Genomic DNA, 20,781 nt, shown 5'->3' on the forward strand with positions numbered 1-20,781 from the left:
TGGTTTCTCTTATTTATTTATCATTCGGTTCTGTGGTCTTTTCATGTCGAACGAGTAGCAATATCAAAGTGACCAACATTATTGATTAGGATTAGTGTCTGCTAATAAAATACGATCGCATTCTATTATCGTATCCTGTTCGGATGGCGTTAATTAAATTACTAAATTGACTCGGTTATACAAAGCACAGATGCACGATAAGTAGGTGTACGGGTGTGTGTGTTTGGGGTGGGGGCTTGTGCATTTTAGATTGGGTTCGTAAATCGTATAAAAAACAGTATTATATGCATAACTAGAGTTTGGCAGCTGCGAATATCTTCATCCGAATATCTTGTCGAAGCAGGTGTGGCAGTATGGCTTGTCCTTCTGCTCCTTGAAAGTGCCCTTATTCAACTGCTTTAGGCAGAAGGCGCAGACGAAGTGTTCCGGGTGGAATTTCTTGAACATTGCCGTGATGCAGCGTCCGGTGATGGGTTTGGAGCACCCGGCGCACAGGGATCCTCGCTTCGCATGGTAGTGCGTCTCGCAGTACGGCAGTCCCTCGTGATCAAAGAAGGATCCTCCCTGGAAGGGCTGTCGGCAGTCCTGTAGGTGAAAAAGTCGAAGGTAAATATTAAGTATTCTGAACAGATATAATATTTATGACCAGATGTCGTTATGCCAAATAATAGATTTTCGTTCTAGGAATACTCAGGGTTAATCGTTTTTAGCCAGAACTAAATAATTGATAGCTAACCAACTCATTGCCATAAACATTTTTGGGAAACGCAGTGCATAAGCACTATAAATGTTTACTGCGCCTCAAGATCACAACCGCACTGTCCTGATCTTCAGTTGTAAGTATGATTATGTGGGCTTCGGAAATATAGGAGAGGTATGAGGATGATGTATTGTGGGCCAAATGGCGGTGCAGCCTCCGTCTGGGGCTAATTACGACCATAAATTAGTTGCCATACAGCATGACGGACCAGCAAACCGATCGAGAGCCGACAACATAATATTCGCTGTGCAAAATTTTACGCCTGGCCTGAAAAACCTAATTAGAATTTAGTCGAATCGAAAAAAAAGTGACGAACGGAGGACTTTGGTACCCTGGGACCTGGGGCCCACTGTGCACGGCGTCGAGCTAATTGGAAAACAAAGATTGTACATTTCAAAAACAAGATTTGGGGGAAATTTAAATATGATAAATATATGAAAAAAGTGCGGCCAAGACATTTGTTTCTTGCTATTTCCTTTTTTTCGGGGGCTTTTGGAAAAACATATCAACAGCAGCAGCAGGAACAGCAACAATTGTATTCAGACAATAACATTTTGCGCACGCTTTTGGCCAGCTTCCAAAAACATGGGGCATTGGAGGTGTGGAGAGGTGGCAGGGGACAATATCATCCAACCGGCAACAGCGATCGAAACATGGAGCGAAGGATCATTGAGAACGTGATATCTGCGGCGGAAAAGATATTTTCGGTTTTCACCACCTCATACAAATCAATCAATCCATAAACAACAGGTGCAACAATTTCCCCTTAAGCCATTTCATAATTTTCCTTTGTTGATCATATGAGAAGAAGCCCATAAGTGGGGCACGGCTACAAAAATAAGCCAAATAATCAATATCGATATGAACTAAAAATAAAAACCAAATACATATAAGACACGAATTTGCAACACTCAATGGAGAATTTCAATTATGTGTCTTGTGTATATATTTAAAGCGGATTTGCAATTCCTCATTGCAATAGCTTTGCTATTTTTAGGCACACTTGGTTAAAATAGTTAGCTCTATTTGAGTGAAATTGACGAATCGACTTAAATTTAGTCAGTCCAATCAATTCAATTAGCACCAGGGGGTGCCCATTAAAGAACAGCAATAAACAGTGCGAATCTTATGTCCATTATGGACAGATATATAGCCGAGTACCAGGCGAAGCATATAAATGCTGACTACAACGTCAGCAACGAAAATAGTCTAGGCTGGTAAGAATTATTGCTTTCCCTAATCGAAAATCGAATCCACAATATTGTAATTTGTTTATCAACCGGATAGAAAGCAACAAAAGTCAAGAACACACAACTGCGGAGGTGGGACAGCAACAGACTCATGTGTCAAGGCCAGCAAACTGGCACTGACCTTGACACGAGGTCTGGTTGGGTGGCTATGGTTGGTTCTGGGTGGGTGGATTACGCCCGAAGGTCGCCGTCACCTTGAAAAGATGCGAGCACTTTTCCACCATACCACCCACCTCCCACCTCCTGTTCTTGCTTGCTTTAGTTGGTTGCTTCTTTTGTATTTTGGTTCTGTTTTAATGTGTAATTATTAAAATTTTATTTACAAAAACAAATTACAATATTGTGGGTCATTTTCATAAATGATTTTAAATTTAAAAAGTACCTATAAACTTAGCCTACAAAAAGAGCATAGAAAAGTTCAACAAGTCGGGGGTGCAGGGTCAGGATCAGGGACAGGGACAGGGGCGTTCAAAAAGACCATCATAGAGGGCTGCTTCTCAGGGACTCGCGACTCATGTTCACACCAGCGGCACCTGCCCCCAAACGGAGCGGGCCAGCTGGGCGAGCGAAAAGGGTTGGGAACGGGATATGTTGCTGCTGCTGTTGCGCCTGCCACTGGTGTTGCTGTTGTTCATGCTGTGCTGTGTTGCTCCTAGACCCGCAACGAAAATAACCAAGACGGACGGCGGGCAGCTGCTTTGGCCGCGAGTTCTCCTCCTCATGACGCTGGTAATAAAAAAGTGGCACGCAGCTAGATACCAAAATGTATCTGAAGCCACTGCCGCCGGGTGCTATTTTCGTTTGGCTGCTGAACTTCAGCAACAATTTTGCTGATGCTGTTGCTTGTGGATCTCTCCTACTCCTCCTCGTCGACGCCCACGCACTGTGGACAGACGGGCTTGCCCTCCATGGCGTAGAAGGACTTGCCACGAACGGCCTTCTTGCAATCCTAAGGGGTATACGTGATCAGGATGAGCGATTAAAATGGGCAATCATGGCCAAAAATAGCGAGGGGAAAAGGCAAGGTTCAAATCTTAAGGCTTTGCTGGCACATTTCGATTCCGAATGGTAAATGAAGGTCTAGTCTAGATGTGTGAAATGCATATAGAGGAATCAAATGTGTCAGTGGCAAAGCCCCTGCTACTACTCCTTTCTTCAGGATGAAACGTAAATGGCATTAATTCTGGTTAGCACATCTATGTGAGAGGATAACGTACCCTGCAGACGAAGCAATCCGGATGCCACTGCGAGTTCAGCGCCGAGATGTAGTTCTCCATGATGGCGCGGTTGCAGCCGTTGCACTTCGGGGCAAACATCTCGAAGTAGTCGTTACGGCAGTACGGCTTGCCGTCGCGCTCATGGAATCCCTCCTCGCCGAACTGCTGGCCGCACTGGGCGCAGAAGAAGTGCTCCGTGTGCCAGGTCTTGTCCAGCGCCGTGACGCACTTGTCCAGAATGGCGCCGTTGCAGTAGGCGCAGCGCGGGCTGAACAGATTGTGGTAGTCCGGCTCGCAGTACGGGAAGCCGTCGCGCTCGAAGAAATTGCGGGTGCCCAACTCCTGGCTGCAGTGGTTGCACGTGAAGTGCTCCGGATGCCATGTCTTGCCCAGGGCTGTGATCACCTGGCCCACAATGGGCTTCTCGCAGGCATTGCAGCAGCCCTTCTGCACGGTATTGACTCCTTGGCGACTCATATTGGCCTGTAGATTGCCTAGCATAGAATCCAACTGATCCTCGCGACTGTCCTCGACGATGGTCGTCTCCTCGATCGTCTGGGTGAGATGTGCCTGCTGGCTGCCCTTGTTTGGTCTGGCGTAGTCGGTTACCGTCTGGTGCTGCACAGTAGACGAATGCTGTTGCGGATGACTGCCGTTTCCGATGCCGTTCGTTCCGTTGCTGACCTGGAATGATGGATAACGATTCCAATTAGCATGCTATATCCCCAGGATCCTGTCGCGGTGGGCTTACGTCGATGTGCTTGCCTCGACTGAATCAAAAGTTGTGCGAGCGCTAGCACAAAAACTTTTGCTTTTAGCCGCCACCGCCGCCGAACACGAAAAAAAGAATCAAAATATCAAAAATAATGTTTCTCTTCCTCTTCGCACAGATTCTCCTGACTGAACTATATAGCTATATGTACGGCTGTGTGTATGTGGACCTCGTTGCGCACGACGCTCTCCTCATATGCAAAGCATTTTTCTTCTACGTTGACGTAGTTTTCGTTCATTGCCAAAAATACGAAAGAACGTTTTCCGAAGAACGAACAACGAAAGGAGTGGGCGGCCAAGGGGGCTCTCTACTGCTTCTGTGCGGATCTTGTCTGTCGAGTCTCCATTTCAATATTCAATTTTTCTTTCATAAACTCTGCAATTTCATTGGGCGTGCTCGGGTTCTGCCTGCTTCGGCCTAACTAAGTAGAGACGCCTAATTGAGCGTCCTCTGGTTTGGGAAAGGGGAGGATTCGCATTGAAAAGGTGAAGTACGTATCTACTTTAATAATTAGCAAACTTTGCTAAATTCAACTGTTAATCTACTGCTGCCTATAGTTTTAACATTGATTGAGGAAGCACAGCAGATTTTATTTTATTATGAGGAGACCCCTGTCTTTTTTTTGTGAGTTTCGTCACTACGTGAATTACCCCTTATTATTTTTATTATTTTGTACACTTGGTTAGGAATTCACAACCGAAATTGAAAGACAGTTTAAATCCCTGAACACATAAAATATTCAAGATTTATTTCAAAAAACCTTCTTAACCCTTTTTTTTTATAAAAAGGAATTTATTTATTAAATAGTACCGATTCAGAATTTTATAGGCAGTGCATTAAAGACTTGCAATTGACATGGTGGGGAATATTTTCACATTCCTTTAAATCATCGCACTTATTAAAATAGAATGACTCTATCACTTTGGACAGCATTCTGCGTAGTGACGAAGCGCACCATATATTGAAATATTGTTAATATGCCAAATTAAATCGACACTTCCCAAAATATTATAGTCAGAGATTGCATTATTGTTGAATCAAGGAAACCTCTGAGTTATCAAGATTTATATTCCCGCCCGCCCTTTCCAATGAAATTCCGCTCCTGTTTCGCCTGCCGCCCAAATTTTCATTGGCTTCAGCGTCGGCGAGGTTTTCTCATTCTAATATTTTCATTGCCTATTTTAAGACCCAAATCGTACACAGCGCAGTCGAACCACCGAAATCGTCGTTTGGCATGGAGTATAAAATGAACATCGACCGGCTGGTCAACAGGATTTCCCCATAAAAAGCGCAGCCGAGTGTTCGTTCGGCACACGTTTCCAGTCGTGGCCAGTGGACGGGGGAAAATCGGGAAAGGTGGGGAATCGAGGGATTATGAAATGGGGGACAGGAAGCTGGCACTGAGGAAATCTCGATCAATGAATGGACGGGCACCGGCAGGAGGAGGAATGGAAATGGAAATAGGCGGAAAATGGGGATACGAATGCGGTTTTGAACGCCAGATGATTGTGGCAATGAAAGCGCAAACAAAAATATAGAGAACACATCAGAGACACACTGAAACACCCACAGCTAAATGGATCGCTTGAGTTATAGAAATGAAAGAAAATATAATAAAAAACGCTTTCGAAAATAGCCATGCAAATGATTTGCAATGAAAAACTATAGCAAAAGCGGTGTGCGCTGTGGAAAACGCGTTGACAAGTGGGTGAGGGGGGAGTGGATGGGTGTGGGTGGGCGACTAACTGTGCGTTTTGGGTGTGTTCGTGTGGGTAGGAAAAGCGCCGGGAAAATCCGACGGGCCGTGTGCAATATTGTTTATATCCGAATATATTTGTATTTTATTTTTCCCCCGCTCTTCTCCACATGTACAGAAAAAGAACGAGGGACCAAGAGGCTTTTCTATTTTATTTTCATATTTATCATATCAACAAAAGTCACGGACACGCCTGGCCCCCCGCCCTCTGCCCCCTTTCACCACCCTCGCGGTTGGCAGAAAATTGAAAATGATATTAAATAATTAACAGGCCCGACCGAGTATACTTTACTTTTCCACTTTTTGCATGCACGCCTGCCATTCGTCAATGACATTGAATTGCAATTTACTCGAAGTCTAAAGAATCCATTCACCCCCGCCCCGCAAAAATGTCTGCTAATTTGACTGCGACGGCCATCGAATCGATTGCCAACAAAATGAAAGAAGTGTGCAAAAATATTTTTCACTTAGTAATTAATTAATAATTAATGCAATCCGAATGCCTTGGCGACAAACTGACAATTCGCGGCATTCCCTGGCGACATCTTGCAATTTCAAGGCACATGAGCTCAAGTCTCAGATGGGGATATTTTCTGAACATTTAGGTGTTAAAGCGTTTAAAATATTGTATTCAAAATGTTAGGAAACATTCATACAGAATCGCTACTAACTGTCACATTTCACATTAAGTAGTCAAATAAAGCAATAAATTACTTTGAGTTAGGGCACAAGAATTTATTCAAACACTTTGTTAAATACTATGTAACTAGTAACTTTTAATATCAACTGAGAAATATAGGAATAAATAGCATTCATTTGCTTTTACTGACATTTTCAGTTACCTTCCAAAGATCGATGCATTTCATTAACGAACTGAGCCTTGACCCAAATTCATTCGTACGAAAGAAAGGAGCAGACGCATTGCAATTCATTTAACTAGATCATAAAAAACAAAACGGAAAAGTGGCGTAAAAAGGCCAAATAAATGCGAACGACATCTGCTGAAATACATCATCCGTATAGGCGTTCCGTTCGAGATGTCAGAAAGTTCTAAAAACAAATGTCGGACATGTGAAGGAAGGCGAATGGACACATCGCCATAAAAGAAAAGCAGGCTAATCCAATTGAACGGAAACAATAATATCTTGTTTGTATATCCTGAGGAGATGTGCAGTGCATGAAAAAATACCTTTTTTGTTTACTCGATTGCCACCCAAATTGATTGATGCGCTAATGAGGCACCGATAGAATATAAAATAAACGTGGCCATGTGTAAATGCTGGTCTGGGGAAAAACTCAAACTTAAAATGTCTTGGCGCCGTGTGCAATAAATCGTGTGACAGTCCCTCGCCATCATAATCAGACTTCATTAGCCCAATCGATTTATGTGGCCCATTAAAGTATGCCCCGAAATCCACCTTCGCATTGCGTTGGCAGATGTCAAAGTCAAGATCTTTCTCGGCTGCTCTTCGACTTCTCGAAGGGATCGTGCTCAATGGGTAGCATGGGGATCTATGGATCGGCGGTGTCATTAGATTCGCTTGGTTGCCTTGCGTCAGACGATTTGCGATGACAAATAGATTCATTTTATGGTCTTTATTACAATTCACAACCAAACCGAGCATTGGGGCGTCTTTTGCTAAAAATAGCAAAATACATAGTAGAAAATCAGAAGGATCTAGTGGGTGGCGGCAAGTGGGACGAAAGACTTGGACCATATGCAATTTGTTCAGGCGCTTTTATAGTGAGCGTATCGCTACGGCAGGTAAAGAAAGTGAAAACATTGGCGCACTTTACAAAATACTTTACATAATAATCTACATACAAATAGGCTTGGCATGCGAATGTTAATAAACACTATAGATTGAAATAATATTATTTTTTTGAAATTGTTTTTTGATTTGTAATAGAAAGAATATCGTTTCGAAAATAATTGACGGTGATGCCTAGTCAAATATAACAATCTTTTTTTTAACCAATACACAATTATAAACAAATAATAAAATATTTACATATCGATATTACAAAACCTGCAAGATAGTCTCAAAAACAAAAAAGTTAAAGGTTTGAAAAGATTTCAAATAGAACATCTTAACTCAGAGCCCAAGACATGTACTATATTTATTGGATTTATCAGAAGGAAGAGTTCCTAACCGTATGGGGTATATAGTATATTCTTGATTATGATCACTAGCTGAGAGGATCTACCCAAGTCTGTCTGTCCGTCCGTATGAACTTCAAGATCTTTGGAACTATAAAAGCTGGAAAACTGAGATTAAGCATACAGATTTTAGTGACGCAGAGGAACACTATCGCTGTTACGCTAGCGCCCAAATGCTTAGATTACTCGGGTGTATCTTTAGGTTATCAATATTTATCTACGTTCCAAAGATGATTCAAATCGCGTTATCTGCAATCGGTTTGCTGCTTGCAGATGGTAATCTAACATTAGAGGCATACTTTCTTTCTTGCTTTTAAAATATAATAAACTCAAAACTTTGGAAAAAAATCCATTTAATTTTTAAAATTTAAACTTTAAAATCGATTTGTTTTACAGATAAACCAAGTTGAATTACTTCATTGCAAATATATAGCATATATATAGCATTTATATACGCTCAATGTGTGATACAATTGTTCATTCATTAGACACGACATATATCATCGTAGTTCATGGCATACAGAAGATATCGTAGGATATCTTTATTCAAATGATTTTTAAATGACTTATATGTCTTTCATAAAAGAAATTGTGGATAAATTACAGTTTATGCAGAATTTTATCAATATCCAAGCTAACAATTCTCAATGTTCAGAGGACTTACCTTGAAGTCGGAGAGTGAAGCCATCAGATCATCCAGTTCCTTGGTGGCCTGCGACGTATAGGCCTGATGCACCTGTTGTCCCGGAACAGCATGGTTGGGCGTATAAGAATCCTTCTGCTGCACAATTTGCTCCTCGACAGTGCCAACTGCAATAGGTCAAACATGTTAGTCCACAATGAAATAATTGAGTTAGCTGGTAGTACATACCTGGTCCATCTGGACCCGTCAACTTCTCCGTCTTCGTTTCCCGAACGGTGATGGTGACATGGCGTCCCGGCGTCGGAGATTTATGCGCAGATCTAAATAAATATGAGGTCAGAGTTAATACCTCCATAATCAATTATATCTCCTTTGATTTGCTTACCCGTTAGGAACAGCATAAATGTGAGCATTGTCCAGTTCATTCAGCAGGCTGTCCACTGAAGGACGCTCCTCCACGGTGGCATAACTATTCATCGTATTGTATTTCGAGACTGGAGTACTGTAGTTGACCGGTACATCGATTTCTAAGGAGTCAACAAAAAACCAATTAATGTCATACAAGAACGTTTTATATGGAGCGAATTAGATTAAGGAGTCGTTACTTAAGCAAAACATACATGCTATGTTGTTACAAGACGCTTCAATGTTCATAATTCTGTTTAAAAGCTGTTTTAGTATTTTGTGGCTTATTGAACAGTGCAATAAATTACTAAAGCTAATGTAAAAACCAATATTACAAAGAAACCGGTAGTTATGTACATATATACAGACAGACTAATTAACTTTCCCAACTTAGCTCAAGCTACAAAATGACAAGGCGGACTGAATATGCATATAAAATTGACAGTAACCCGGTTACTATATCCCCTATAAAGTTTGATTTTCCCTTACTTTGCAGATCCTGCAGCAAGGAGTCCAGTTCTGAGAGTCCTGTGTTTGCTCCCGCCGCCTGACGTGGCAGCGATCCCTGGTTAGCGTATCCCGGAGTCGTGGAGGAGCCATTAAAATCATGTCCTGCCGTTGGAGAGCGTGTCTCTACGCTGTAGTGCTCTTGATACTACAAAAAAGTGGAAATATTCGAATCAGTTTGATTTCAAGCAAACTATTGTAGTATACACTCACCACCTGGGGCTGGGCTTTGCCCCTGAGACTTCCATAACCTGGAGTGTTGTCCACGAACTGCTGTTGCTGCAGAGGTTGATGCTTTGGCTGGACAGTTCCATACTGCGGCTGGGGCTGCTGCGGCTGGCCTGGTACACTGTTTTGCAGGTCGGCTAATAGAGCATCTATAACGAAGATGGATGAAAAATTAATATATATCACAAAACGAATAATACAACCTTTGAACTCAGAACTTTCAATAGGTTTCGCTTTTTAACAAATGAGTCTATCTTTTGTTCTTTTTTAAGATATGACGCTTTATTTTTGATAACTCAACTCGGCACTTAAGTCTTAAATCGTTTTATTTTGTGACTCGTGCTTGTATAACACATTCAATTTTGAGGAACCAATACCCAGATTATCGTAATCCCCATAGTTGGCCATGGCACTTCTTCTTCCGGTATGTCGCAGGTATTTTCTATTCCAATTCCAAACTTGAAGCACCTGTCACTGCACCTCTGACACATAGTCCGTTGTTAACTAAACGGAGATCCCACTCCGTTGCCATTCGTTGCCTTCGTTTGCTGGCATATATCTCCAGCAAAAGTTTCTGATAACATTCTGTTTGTTTTCTTTTGTCTTGAGCGATATCGCACAATACCTACAATTGCTAAATAGGTCTTCTTTCTGGTTTGTGTCTAGGGTAGATTGAAATTGAGCGATGGGAAAAGCTTGTTTTGAGTTTAAAGAAAGACCCATTTTTGAAGTTAGAATAGTCCTAATTAGATTCTATAGATTCTGCTTAATCTTGACGTCCATGCGAACAGACTATTGTCTAAATTGAGGCAGCTAGTGATTCCGTTTATGAATTGAAATAGTTTTGTAGGGTCGAAACATATCATTCTACGTGTTATTCCATTCTTAAATGTTATAAGGACACTTGATTAACTTATATTACAAAATTATGATAATTTTTTGAAGATGAACAACGAGTCAGTTTTGAAACACCTGCCCAATGAGCAGCTGCACTTGAACTTGACCCGTAGCCCCCGTCGAATTCCACCTTCAGCGACATCATTATTAACCCTTTATCGCCCACTCGCCATTTGCTCCCACTGAACAAACTTACCCAGACGTCTCTCGAACTCGCCCACTTTGAAACAGTCGCTGAGGGGCGAACTGTGGAACGACGATGATATCAGTTTTGAAGACATTTCACGCACTAAATTTGGCCAGAATCGATGGAATCGAAATGTATTGCTCGATTGTCACTTGTTTGCCGATATGCAAATATTTTTTGGTTTGTCTGGACCACTATAAACGGTAGTTAAGTTAAATATTTTTACCGGCACAGCAGCAACAACAACAACAACAGCCGAACCGAAAGTTCAGTTGCCAACTGACCAAATTAAAGCACCGAAAACTCAATCAACTCGGGGCCAAACAAAGTCAGGCCAAAAGACACCCACACTGCAGCCCAAAACTAGCGAAACACCGAGTACGAGGGTGATTATACATATATATATATAACTTTATATAGATATATAGCACATACATAGTTGGAGAGCGGGGGAACTAACATCTACACACAATTTTTGATTCAGTTTAGGTGGGACGAACTTGTCGAACGGGCTAAAAATCGCACCAAGTCAAGAAATATCGCATCTACACGATGCCATAATATCTTTCAGTGTGTTCGTGTTTCTTTAATGTACGTCCCATGAAAACATATTTGATCAAAATAATGTTGTTTGCATTCCTCTCGCCTCTAATTTAGCCAAGATCAATAGGGGGAAAGGGGAGGTAGCTAAGTAAACATGATAATAGCGCATGAAAAATCGAGAAAAACTTCAAACATTTTTAGGAAGGTATGTTCTGCAGAGAAAAATAAAATCATTAATCATAATAGCACTTTAGAATTTGTATCTACATTAAGCCAATAAAATAGAAACTGTTTTAAAATATTTAGTTATGTTTAAACATAATACAAATAACAATAAATAATCAATAAATAATCCTTTTATTAGTATAACAACTTGGATTACAGAAATTTAAATGGCTTATTTATGTATAAACTAAATCTCAAATAGTTTTTCTTTGATTTTGAAGTTGGTTTCTTGTAGTGCGTGCAGATAGCATTAGATTGAGGGTGCTTAAGCTGGCTTTGAGGCGTGCCGAAAGTATCTGTTGGATGTCTCGTATCATCCGCTGTCATTCAATCGCACTTAACGCCATTTACTTGACCCACCCACAGCAACAAAAACAAGCCAAAAAAAAAAAAGAAAGAACACTAAAACAGCGGGAAGACATGACAGCAGGCGATTAAGCTATAAGGCCACCAAATAAATCAAACAAATTTCGAACATTTCGCCCGAGAGTTCAAAAGTCGGGGGAAAGAGTCGGAAAAGGCACACCTGTAACTGGGCCAATGCCAAAAGCTAGAACAAGAAAATCGAGTGGAAACTCAGCCACAGTGTGCCTTCTATCGCTCAAATTGTGAGCTTTTCTTTTCTATACATATGTACATATATATGAAGAGGAAAATAAGGTGTGACGCGATTCGTTCGTTTTGGCAAGCGAATTCATAACACGTTCGTATGAAAGTGATCAAGAGGCGATATGCTCGAATTTATATTCGAAAGCATTTGCATTATTGGGCTAGAATCGGCCAAATTATTTCGCAATATCTTTAAAAATAGTCCAAAACCGAGAGATCGAACATGTGGTTGTCGAGCAAATCACTCGAGGCACAGGCACCAGGCACCATATGTGGGTCTCCGTACTCCCACTTCCATGACTTTCCCGCTAGGATCAGACGGGGGATCGTCTATATATAGGACAGGGCAGGGTTATCAGAACGTCACGCTCCACTGGGTCAACGGGTAAGGAGGGCCGACAAAGAAGACGAATGGGATTTTCAAATTTATGGTGCCCGAAACGGAAATGATTCTTTTTAAATCGCATGAACACACAAGCAAACAAATATTTAAGATCGGTTAAAGATCGCTGATTTATTGTGATAACACGGTGATGCATTTCAGGCGAGTAAATACTTCAAATAACTCAATAATCTAAATCAAAATAAAAGCAAATATTGCAATCAATTAAGTGAATATGAGAACATAAATATTTGTTGGAAACACTAATTTTTAAAAGATTTTTTCTATTTCTTAAGACTCGAAATTAAGTTAATTTGCTCTAAACACAAACATTTGAAATATTTGTATTAACTGAAGCAGTTGGTGACTATTTAAGAATCGAGACTTTGGTAGCACTGTTCGCTTTAATTAGTTGCCTTTAGCGAGAGGGCACTGTAGTGTTCCCTCTGGGTGCCAGAATATATGCGTTCAATAAGCCACTTGATTGCTCCACGAGGAGATATTTCATCAAGAGCACATTTCACACATTAGCTTCGAGGAATGCAATTGGCAGAAGCTACTGGCTTGATTAAAATGCAATTAAAATCAATTAACAAGCAGTAGTTGACTGCAAGAGGTTTTTATGGCGGAGTTGCACTCAAACTCGGTTTTCAGTGAAGTGAAGGTGGGAGGGTGTGGCACGGGGAGGGGAGGGAGGCAGCTGCACATGACAGCTGTTGAAATTTTGCAATTGACAACTTGATGCAGCGAAGGAGCGAGCGGGAGAGGAGATGCAGAGAGCGTGGGTGAGAGAGGCGGATAAATCACGCGAATTCGAATTGTTGCTGTCGTTGCACTCCGCCGTCCGCTGTTGTTGTTTCATTGTTGACATTGTTACATATCCACGCATGTATATGTGTTTGGTTTTGTTTAGCTCGTTTTGGGAGCACTTTCGATTTTCATTTTGGCGGCTTGTTTGCGGTTTTTGGTTTGTTGTTGTATTGCTGATATTGCTGATCGATTGCGGCTGCCTTAATTAAATTCCCGCACACACACACACACCCGCACACCCGCGCAAAGACTTCACACATACGAGGCGCAGCAGCAGCAGCAGCACACAAATTATTTTCGCTCGGCAAAATCTTAAAATCAACTGAACAAGGAGATCGACAACAAATTCCGTCGAAGCTGAAGCTGCGCGAAAGCGGTGGAAAAAAGCTTTTGCGACGAAGATTTGAGATTTTCTCTCTTGAGTGTTTTTCTTTGCGTTGTGTTCTCTTAAAAGAGAGAGAAAGAGTTAAAGAACTGTATTATTGGAACAGCTGATTCTTGATTCTTGTAATAAGATCACAAAAATAACAGGAAGTTACCTTTCAATTATAATTATTATTAAAAGTATAAACATTAAGTCAATAATATTAAAATAGGAAAGCGCTCCTTGAAAAGGAAGAGTTAGTGGTAATTGTGTTTGTTTTCTGACTTACACCTTGTAGTAAACTCCGAAATGTAGAAACATTAAATCGATACATATATACAAAATCTACGATCAAACGAAACATCAAATATACAATTAACTTTCCCTTTCCGCAAGTGGAATTGAAGTGCAAGTGCAAAATGACAATGTCTTTCTTTACTATTTTCCGCCATTTAGTGGACTTAATAGAGGCTGGTCAGTTCTTTGAGTCGCACCCAAAAGCGTTATATACAAACGGAACTTATGTGCCCCAAACATACTTTGTAAACAATGGTTTATATCATTTAATTTGAATTGTAATCATAACCAGAATAAATACCACATTTCACTTCACATTATATATGGATGATGAAGGAACTATATGCACCATAATATTAATATCTCCTTAAAAGTTACCACAAAATCGATAAAAATTTCTTGGAATTTCTGAAAATAAATTTTTCCACGCACAGGTGTTGAGTAATTATTGCCGCTTGTTGTAGTTGTTGCGTGAGTTAGTGTGTCACATGAGTGGTGGCGCCACCTGGCGTCTGTCTTTCGCTCTTGCCTTTTTACTCATTTCCCCAGTGTTTTCGAGGTTTTTTTGTTTCACTAAATGAATGAATCACTTGACTTTGAAAAGAAAACTAAAATTAGTATTTTTATAACAACAGCAACAGCAACACATAGTCACAAATTGTTATGGCTTTTGTTCAGAATTAAGTGTTTGCTTTATTCGCTTTGATTTGCTTCGCTTTGATGGCGATGCTTTTGCACAATTGATTATTTTGGTTCAAAGATATTAAAAGGTTAACAGTATAAGAGTTTCTTTATTGGTACAATCAATAATACAAATAATATTTAGGTGGCCCCGACCTGTGACAACTCAAAGGCATAAAAACGGGTTCTGCTTTATCGATAAGCTCTCAACAACGTTGTATACCCTTTTGTTATTTGACCAACCCAGCTTCCTCGGTATCCGTAAGGCCCACTTTATAAGATAAACCGCCAATGTAATCAATCAATCGGATCTCAGATGCCCTGAGGTTACCGCCACGGCAATTAGAATATCTTGCGTAATGCCAACCTAAACAGGTGTATACTGTCGTATTGAACGCTACGAGACGAAACTGTAATTCGAAATTAGTATACTACAACATACGGGATCAAAGAATACGAATGTCAGCTCATAAGTTGATATATGCACGAATAAATACTACAGTTTATATAAGCTTACATTGAATAACATACATAATAAAATAGCCAAACTGAATGAAAATGAATTCAATTGAAAATGTTCTTTACAACCAAATCGATCCTTTCTTTTCTTCCACAGCTCTGCAGATATGTGCCACCTTATCATTGCGAAACGCACGTTATCCTCACGGATTGTGCTTGTATCTGTTGCCAAAGGGTCGTGTCTGGCAATAAATAGAACACGAGTCGATTCGAAACCACTGACGCCCACCGACGCTACTTGGATCGGCTGCCGACTCAATGGGAACAATGATCTAATGAGCAAATGTTCCAATGATCCAATGAATGAAACGCGTAGTAAGGTCAGCGACTACCAGTCTACAGATTGTAGAATGAAACCCACGCCGCAAAACTCGAAAGACTGAGGCTTACCGATTTTCATGTTTGCACTCAGTTAGTTCACTTGCTAAACAAATCCGATGAAGACCGCACCACGTCGCAATGCAAACTGAATGGGGAATATTCAAATCGTGTGCTGACAACTGGAGAATACGATGCGAGTGCAATAGAAGGTGTTAGTCTGGGTGCAATTAACATTACTCCAGCCAGATGTAAACAGACATGCTATGTAAATACACTGCACGAAAATATGGGAATGTATTTCGACGAGCATTATGAAAAAATATAGAAGCTTATAAGCTGTTATTATACATTTTTTTTAAGAATTGATGCTTAGAGTGACTTTGGGCTTTGCCAGTTACATTTTTCTTGTTACTTTAACACGCACACCATTTTTTTCTGAGTGCATAAATGTATAGACAGTGAAATCCTCGGGGCAATACTCTCGGAAATGTAAAAGTTAGCAACAAAATGCTAAATTTGTTTACCTTACATGCTATGCACTTGTATACACTGTCTACTTGATTGCGTCATCTGCTGGGTGTTTGAAGAGCAATTGCTTACATATACTTTAATGGCGATTTCCTATGATGCCTCATGTTTTGAAATGCTCGTGTTTTCGATGAAATGTACCATTTTTGGAGTTCCAAGTTGGAACTTCCAACATTTTTATTGATCAACGCCGAGAAGACAACTTCTCCTAAAAGAACTCGTTTCATTTGCAAATGAGATCCGAAAAGTATGCTACACTTTCAAAACTTTAATGTCTACGATCGATAGAGCAAATTAAAACCATGGTTAAACTTTATAATTAGTCAGATATGTCAGAAGTACTTCAGCATTACGAGAAGAAAGGAATTACAATTTGGTATGTGGTAATACGTTCTGTATTTGTTTCAAAGAGGAACAAAAAGTCAGCAAACACTCTTTTGCAAGCCTTTTTTCAATGCCAACGAAAAACAAATAGAGCGAGCGGAATAAAATGAATGCCTCCAAAAATGAGCAATTTTAATCAGAATTCTAGGGGATTTCAAGTCCCATAAAGCCCAGAGCCTCTGCGCGAAAACCAGAGACCTCCGAAATGCTGAAGCTCACGGTTCTACTAATTACATTGCTGGTCATAGCAAAAACTGGATGGACTCGCGAAAAGTTCTCCATACAAGTACACGAAGGTAACAATATCTATGGTATATCTAAGGTATGTGATAAGTGAATGTCCTTCTTACATTTGTCACAAGGAAATACTTTTGGTGCGCTCATCAAGGCGGAACCCTTCACCAAAATCAACGACGGATACTACTTCTTTGGCACGGAGTCCTTGAACTGGTACGAGGCCTACGAGAAGTGCCGCGAATTGAACTCTGAGTTGGTGACATTCGAAACGGACCAGGAGTTTGATGCCGTCACGGCTTTCCTGACGGCCAACGGATCACGGCTGACGTACTGGACATCGGGAAACGATCTGGCCAAGACTGGCAGCCACAGGTGGTTCACCAGTGGCCAGCGAATTAGTTCGCTCAGGTGGGCAAGGAATCAGCCGGACAATGCTGGGCAGAAGGAGCACTGCATCCACCTGGGCTATATCTACACGGACTCACAGAAGTTCGAGCTGAACGATCGACCCTGCTCCCAGGATGCAAACAGTTTGTTTAAGTACATATGCGAAGCTCCCGAAATGGAAACCATTTCCATCGTGGTGTGGAAGTAGAGTGCTTCACAAACCTATTCCATTTCAGATGGTTGACTATTTAGTTTTGCAATAGGGGGAAACCACCTGAATACTTTTTTCTTGAGCAGCCATAAAATAAAGATAATAGCTCACAAATCAAAGTTGTTTTATTTCCTTAAGATAACCACTAAGCAAACCGTAAACTTATTTCGCACTTCTGCAAATATATCATTGGGTATAAAAGGCGGTTATACTTGTTACATTCTATGAGTAATAGGAAAAATGCTGATGACAGTGGTTCAACTTCTCCTTGTTGTCGCCGGCATTGCACCAGGATTCGGCTACGACAAATACACCACCCACATACAAAATGGTAGGATGTCATTTACATTCAAAGAAACGTGATTATATCCTGATTATGCTCAACCTTTCAAGGAAACCCGTACAACTTGACCGTTGACATGACTCCCTTCATCAAGATCAACGCAAGCTACTATGTTTTTGGACAGACCAGGGTCAATTGGTATGTCGCCTATGAGAACTGCCGCAGGCTTCAATCCGAACTGGTGACCTTCGAAACAGCCGAAGAGTTTGACGCCATTGCCGCGTTCTTGAATGCCCGAGGAGATCGCTCCGAGCACTGGACCTCCGGCAATGACTTGGGCAAAACCGGCACCCACTACTGGTTCTCCAACGCCCAACTCGTGACCATCAAGCGTTGGGCGCCCAAGCAACCAGACAATGCTGGCGGCAGGGAGCATTGCATACACCTGGGCTACATCTACAACTACTCAACGGAGTTCCAACTGAACGATCGACCCTGCCACGACGACGCGAGTAGCTTGTTTAAGTACATTTGTGAGGCTCCAAAGCAGGAAACTGTATCTATTGTTGTTTGGAAGTAGAGTATGTGCCAATATATCACAGAATGATGAATGTTCCTATTTATTGCTCTACTATGTCACATATTATAAGTGCTATCTTGACGTTATCAGCCATGGCTGTCTGACCAGCTCAAGCGATTTCCGAACTCTCAGTCAGTTGCGAACTGAAGCTCGAGGAATGATGGTCAAACTACTCCTGCTGTTCCTGGTATGCTGGAGTGCGCTTCCCTTGGAGGCATCTCCCTTGGGTAACCGATGTAAGTACTATAGTTATTACTAAAACTTATAGAAATATCTGATATTTGCAAGGAGATATATCTTATATCGTTACCAATGATTCTTATTAGATAACCTAGAAATCGGTGGAAAGCAGTACTACATTTCGTTGGCAAAGACCAACTGGTTCGAGGCAAGCAACCACTGCCGTCAGAATGGCGGATTTCTTCTCAATTTGGAGAGCAGGGAGGAACTGGAGCTCCTTAGCCCCCACCTCCACCCAGCCTACAGCTATTGGCTATCCATCAATGACCTCGGCGATCGGGGCGTATACGTGTCGGAGGCCACTGGTCTAGAGGCTCCATTTCTTAACTGGTCCGCCGGAGAGCCGGACAACAGCAGTGGCCACGATCGATGTGTCGAGCTCTGGTTGTCGACATCCTCCTTCCAGATGAACGACCTCCCATGCTATAGTCCCGTCGCCTTCATTTGCCAGCTTAATTAGTATCAAAATCTGTACTTCAATACAACTTGTTTTCTTATTGGTTGAAATTATAAAGCTGCCCTTTTTCTAAGCTAGCAGATACTAAAGGGTTGGACTTATATTATGGTACGCACTTTTAAATATTTCATGGTAAGTATTGGGGTATACTTTTATGATATATACTTACATCCTGGCAGGATACCCTTGCTGCGAGCCGTGCGATAGGGTTGCCTAGCACCCGGATCGATCTTCCCGTACATTGTTCTATCCATGGTGGCGAACGAGATTATCTTGCTTTTCGCACTGATTTGATTGAAACGTTAATGCTTAATCGAGAATATGTTAAGTGACATTTTATGTTCCCCAAGCAGCTCTGCAGGTTTGGCTGACGATGTTGCACTGCGCCACCGGCAAAATGTTTTATTTGAATTATTTATAAGCGCATTTTTATTTTTGGCCTTACGGGGCTCTCGACGACGGATTTGTCGTTTTTGTTTGCGTTGGGTTAGCCTGTCAGAGAGTGGATATTGTAGTTGTCGTCGTCGAAGTTGTCGTTGTCTTCGCCCGTCCATCAGAGCTTTGCCCCAGTCCACAAAAAAATAAAAAAAAAATCGAAAGAAACTAGTTCCCTGCCCCCGTGGAAGTCCAAGTGATTTAATGTTGGAAATTGTTGTCTGGGGAGTGTTTTGTGCATTCGAATTTCCTCTATTAATTGACTGCGACTGACAAAATACCGCATTAAAAGATTAAAGGGATGTGGCGAGGTGAAAGATCGGCGATCAAAGCTGCATATATGATGAAGAGCTCTGAAAGACACGAAATATATCTACTGGTAATGTAAACATATTCTGTCAGTTCATCATGCTTCGAACTTAAAATTGATTAAGAAATAAATTATCTAAATCAATACTCGAAACAAAGATATTTAGCCAAGTCAATGAAAGTCCACTGTCAAATAGGTCGAATGATCTTTATCTCAACTGATTACACTACTTAAGATGCAGCTCATCCTAAACGTAACTAAAGACCAAAAAGATAGAGAAGTCAAAAATGGTTCTTTATAGAGTAATCACTGAAGATGCACCTCAATCTAACCGTATCTAAAAATCAAAAAGCACAAACAAGAGCGATAAATCAGACCAATGGACACCAAAAAATTGGGAGCGACTCTGACTTCCTAATCGCACAGTGCGTGGGTGAATCCCAATAGATGATCTATGCAACTAACTCAATTTACGATGGCCTGTAGATTTAGTTGAGCCAAACGGTCTATAAAGACAGATTTATGGAACTATAAAAATACCTAAACGAACATGCAGGCCACATTTTAGATTTTCGTTCCAAACAAATAACGACACATTGGAAAAAGGTAAAAAATAATAAACATAAATTCACCGACCAACACAAAGCGAGTCGGGCCAAAAATCGAGAAGGGAACGGGGAATCAAGGTTGCCAAATTACGTCAACACCAATGATCGCCAACTAAAAATATCCAAAAGAAAAATAAAAAAAAAACATTTCTAGCAAATCAAAGGCGACGTTTCGTCGTCTAACGAAGGGAGGCTAAACTGGGAAAATCGGGCGAAATTAATTGAAAATACGAGAGATTTCCGCAGATCGTTGCCAAAAGTAAGGGCAAATAGGAAACAAAATCTCACTTTCCTTCCAGGTCTTGGCTATATCCAAGTCCAAATCCAAATCCATTTACCTCCACACCTGAGGCATTACTCAGTCCATTTGGGAATGACGTCGGGCCGAAATTGTTCTCGAGTATATTCAAAAGTCAAAGGCACGATCTCGTGTTTATTTCGCAGGAAATTCCTAGCGATCTCGATATAAATATTTTATTAGTAAGTAGATAAAATGTGTGTGAATGCGAGTGTTGACCTTGCCGAAGGCGCTAAGGTGAAAACGCAATGCGTGGCCAAACGGAAAAGTGTGGGTGATAGCGATCTCT

At 41.1% G+C, this 20,781-nt stretch overlaps 4 protein-coding genes and 1 long non-coding RNA gene across 10 annotated transcripts in view; 4 read left to right on the plus strand and 1 right to left on the minus strand.

Annotated features, from left to right (window-relative positions):
- LOC6614676 (leupaxin) overlaps positions 1–20,781 on the minus strand; it is a 25,275-nt gene continuing 4,494 nt past the window's right edge. The window contains exons 2-9 of one of the 6 annotated variants that reach the window (XM_032720127.1): positions 19,011–19,333; positions 9,685–9,848; positions 9,454–9,619; positions 8,945–9,086; positions 8,788–8,879; positions 8,581–8,726; positions 3,228–3,911; positions 1–585 (exon numbers count right to left, since the gene is read on the minus strand). In XM_032720127.1, the coding sequence (XP_032576018.1) occupies positions 319–585; positions 3,228–3,911; positions 8,581–8,726; positions 8,788–8,879; positions 8,945–9,086; positions 9,454–9,619; positions 9,685–9,848; positions 19,011–19,095 (1,746 nt within the window). In that variant the 5' untranslated portion in view covers positions 19,096–19,333 and the 3' untranslated portion in view covers positions 1–318. Of the gene's footprint in view, positions 586–2,301; positions 2,960–3,227; positions 3,912–8,580; positions 8,727–8,787; positions 8,880–8,944; positions 9,087–9,453; positions 9,620–9,684; positions 9,849–10,076; positions 10,166–10,792; positions 10,978–15,603; positions 15,629–19,010; positions 19,334–20,781 lie in introns of those variants that run through there. The other 5 variants (XM_032720143.1, XM_002039067.2, XM_032720134.1 and 2 more) reach the window with 5 other exon arrangements.
- LOC116801315 lies at positions 4,397–5,644 on the plus strand. The gene is made up of 2 exons (XR_004361939.1): positions 4,397–4,489; positions 5,186–5,644. It is a non-coding gene; the product is annotated as an uncharacterized LOC116801315 (long non-coding RNA).
- LOC6614677 (C-type lectin 37Da) lies at positions 16,647–17,363 on the plus strand. Its single transcript, XM_002039068.2, has 2 exons — positions 16,647–16,742; positions 16,809–17,363. Exons 1-2 carry the CDS (start codon positions 16,652–16,654, stop codon positions 17,276–17,278), a joined length of 561 nt encoding a protein of 186 aa, XP_002039104.1. The 5' UTR covers positions 16,647–16,651; the 3' UTR covers positions 17,279–17,363.
- LOC6614678 (C-type lectin 37Da) lies at positions 17,512–18,183 on the plus strand. The gene is made up of 2 exons (XM_002039069.2): positions 17,512–17,612; positions 17,675–18,183. Exons 1-2 carry the CDS (start codon positions 17,522–17,524, stop codon positions 18,142–18,144), a joined length of 561 nt encoding a protein of 186 aa, XP_002039105.1. The 5' UTR covers positions 17,512–17,521; the 3' UTR covers positions 18,145–18,183.
- Positions 18,272–18,930, plus strand: LOC6614679 (C-type lectin 37Db). The gene is made up of 2 exons (XM_002039070.2): positions 18,272–18,380; positions 18,471–18,930. Exons 1-2 carry the CDS (start codon positions 18,302–18,304, stop codon positions 18,842–18,844), a joined length of 453 nt encoding a protein of 150 aa, XP_002039106.1. The 5' UTR covers positions 18,272–18,301; the 3' UTR covers positions 18,845–18,930.

This window comes from Drosophila sechellia, chromosome 2L, assembly GCF_004382195.2.
Source record: "Drosophila sechellia strain sech25 chromosome 2L, ASM438219v1, whole genome shotgun sequence".
In the NCBI taxonomy this organism is placed as follows: domain Eukaryota; kingdom Metazoa; phylum Arthropoda; class Insecta; order Diptera; family Drosophilidae; genus Drosophila; species Drosophila sechellia.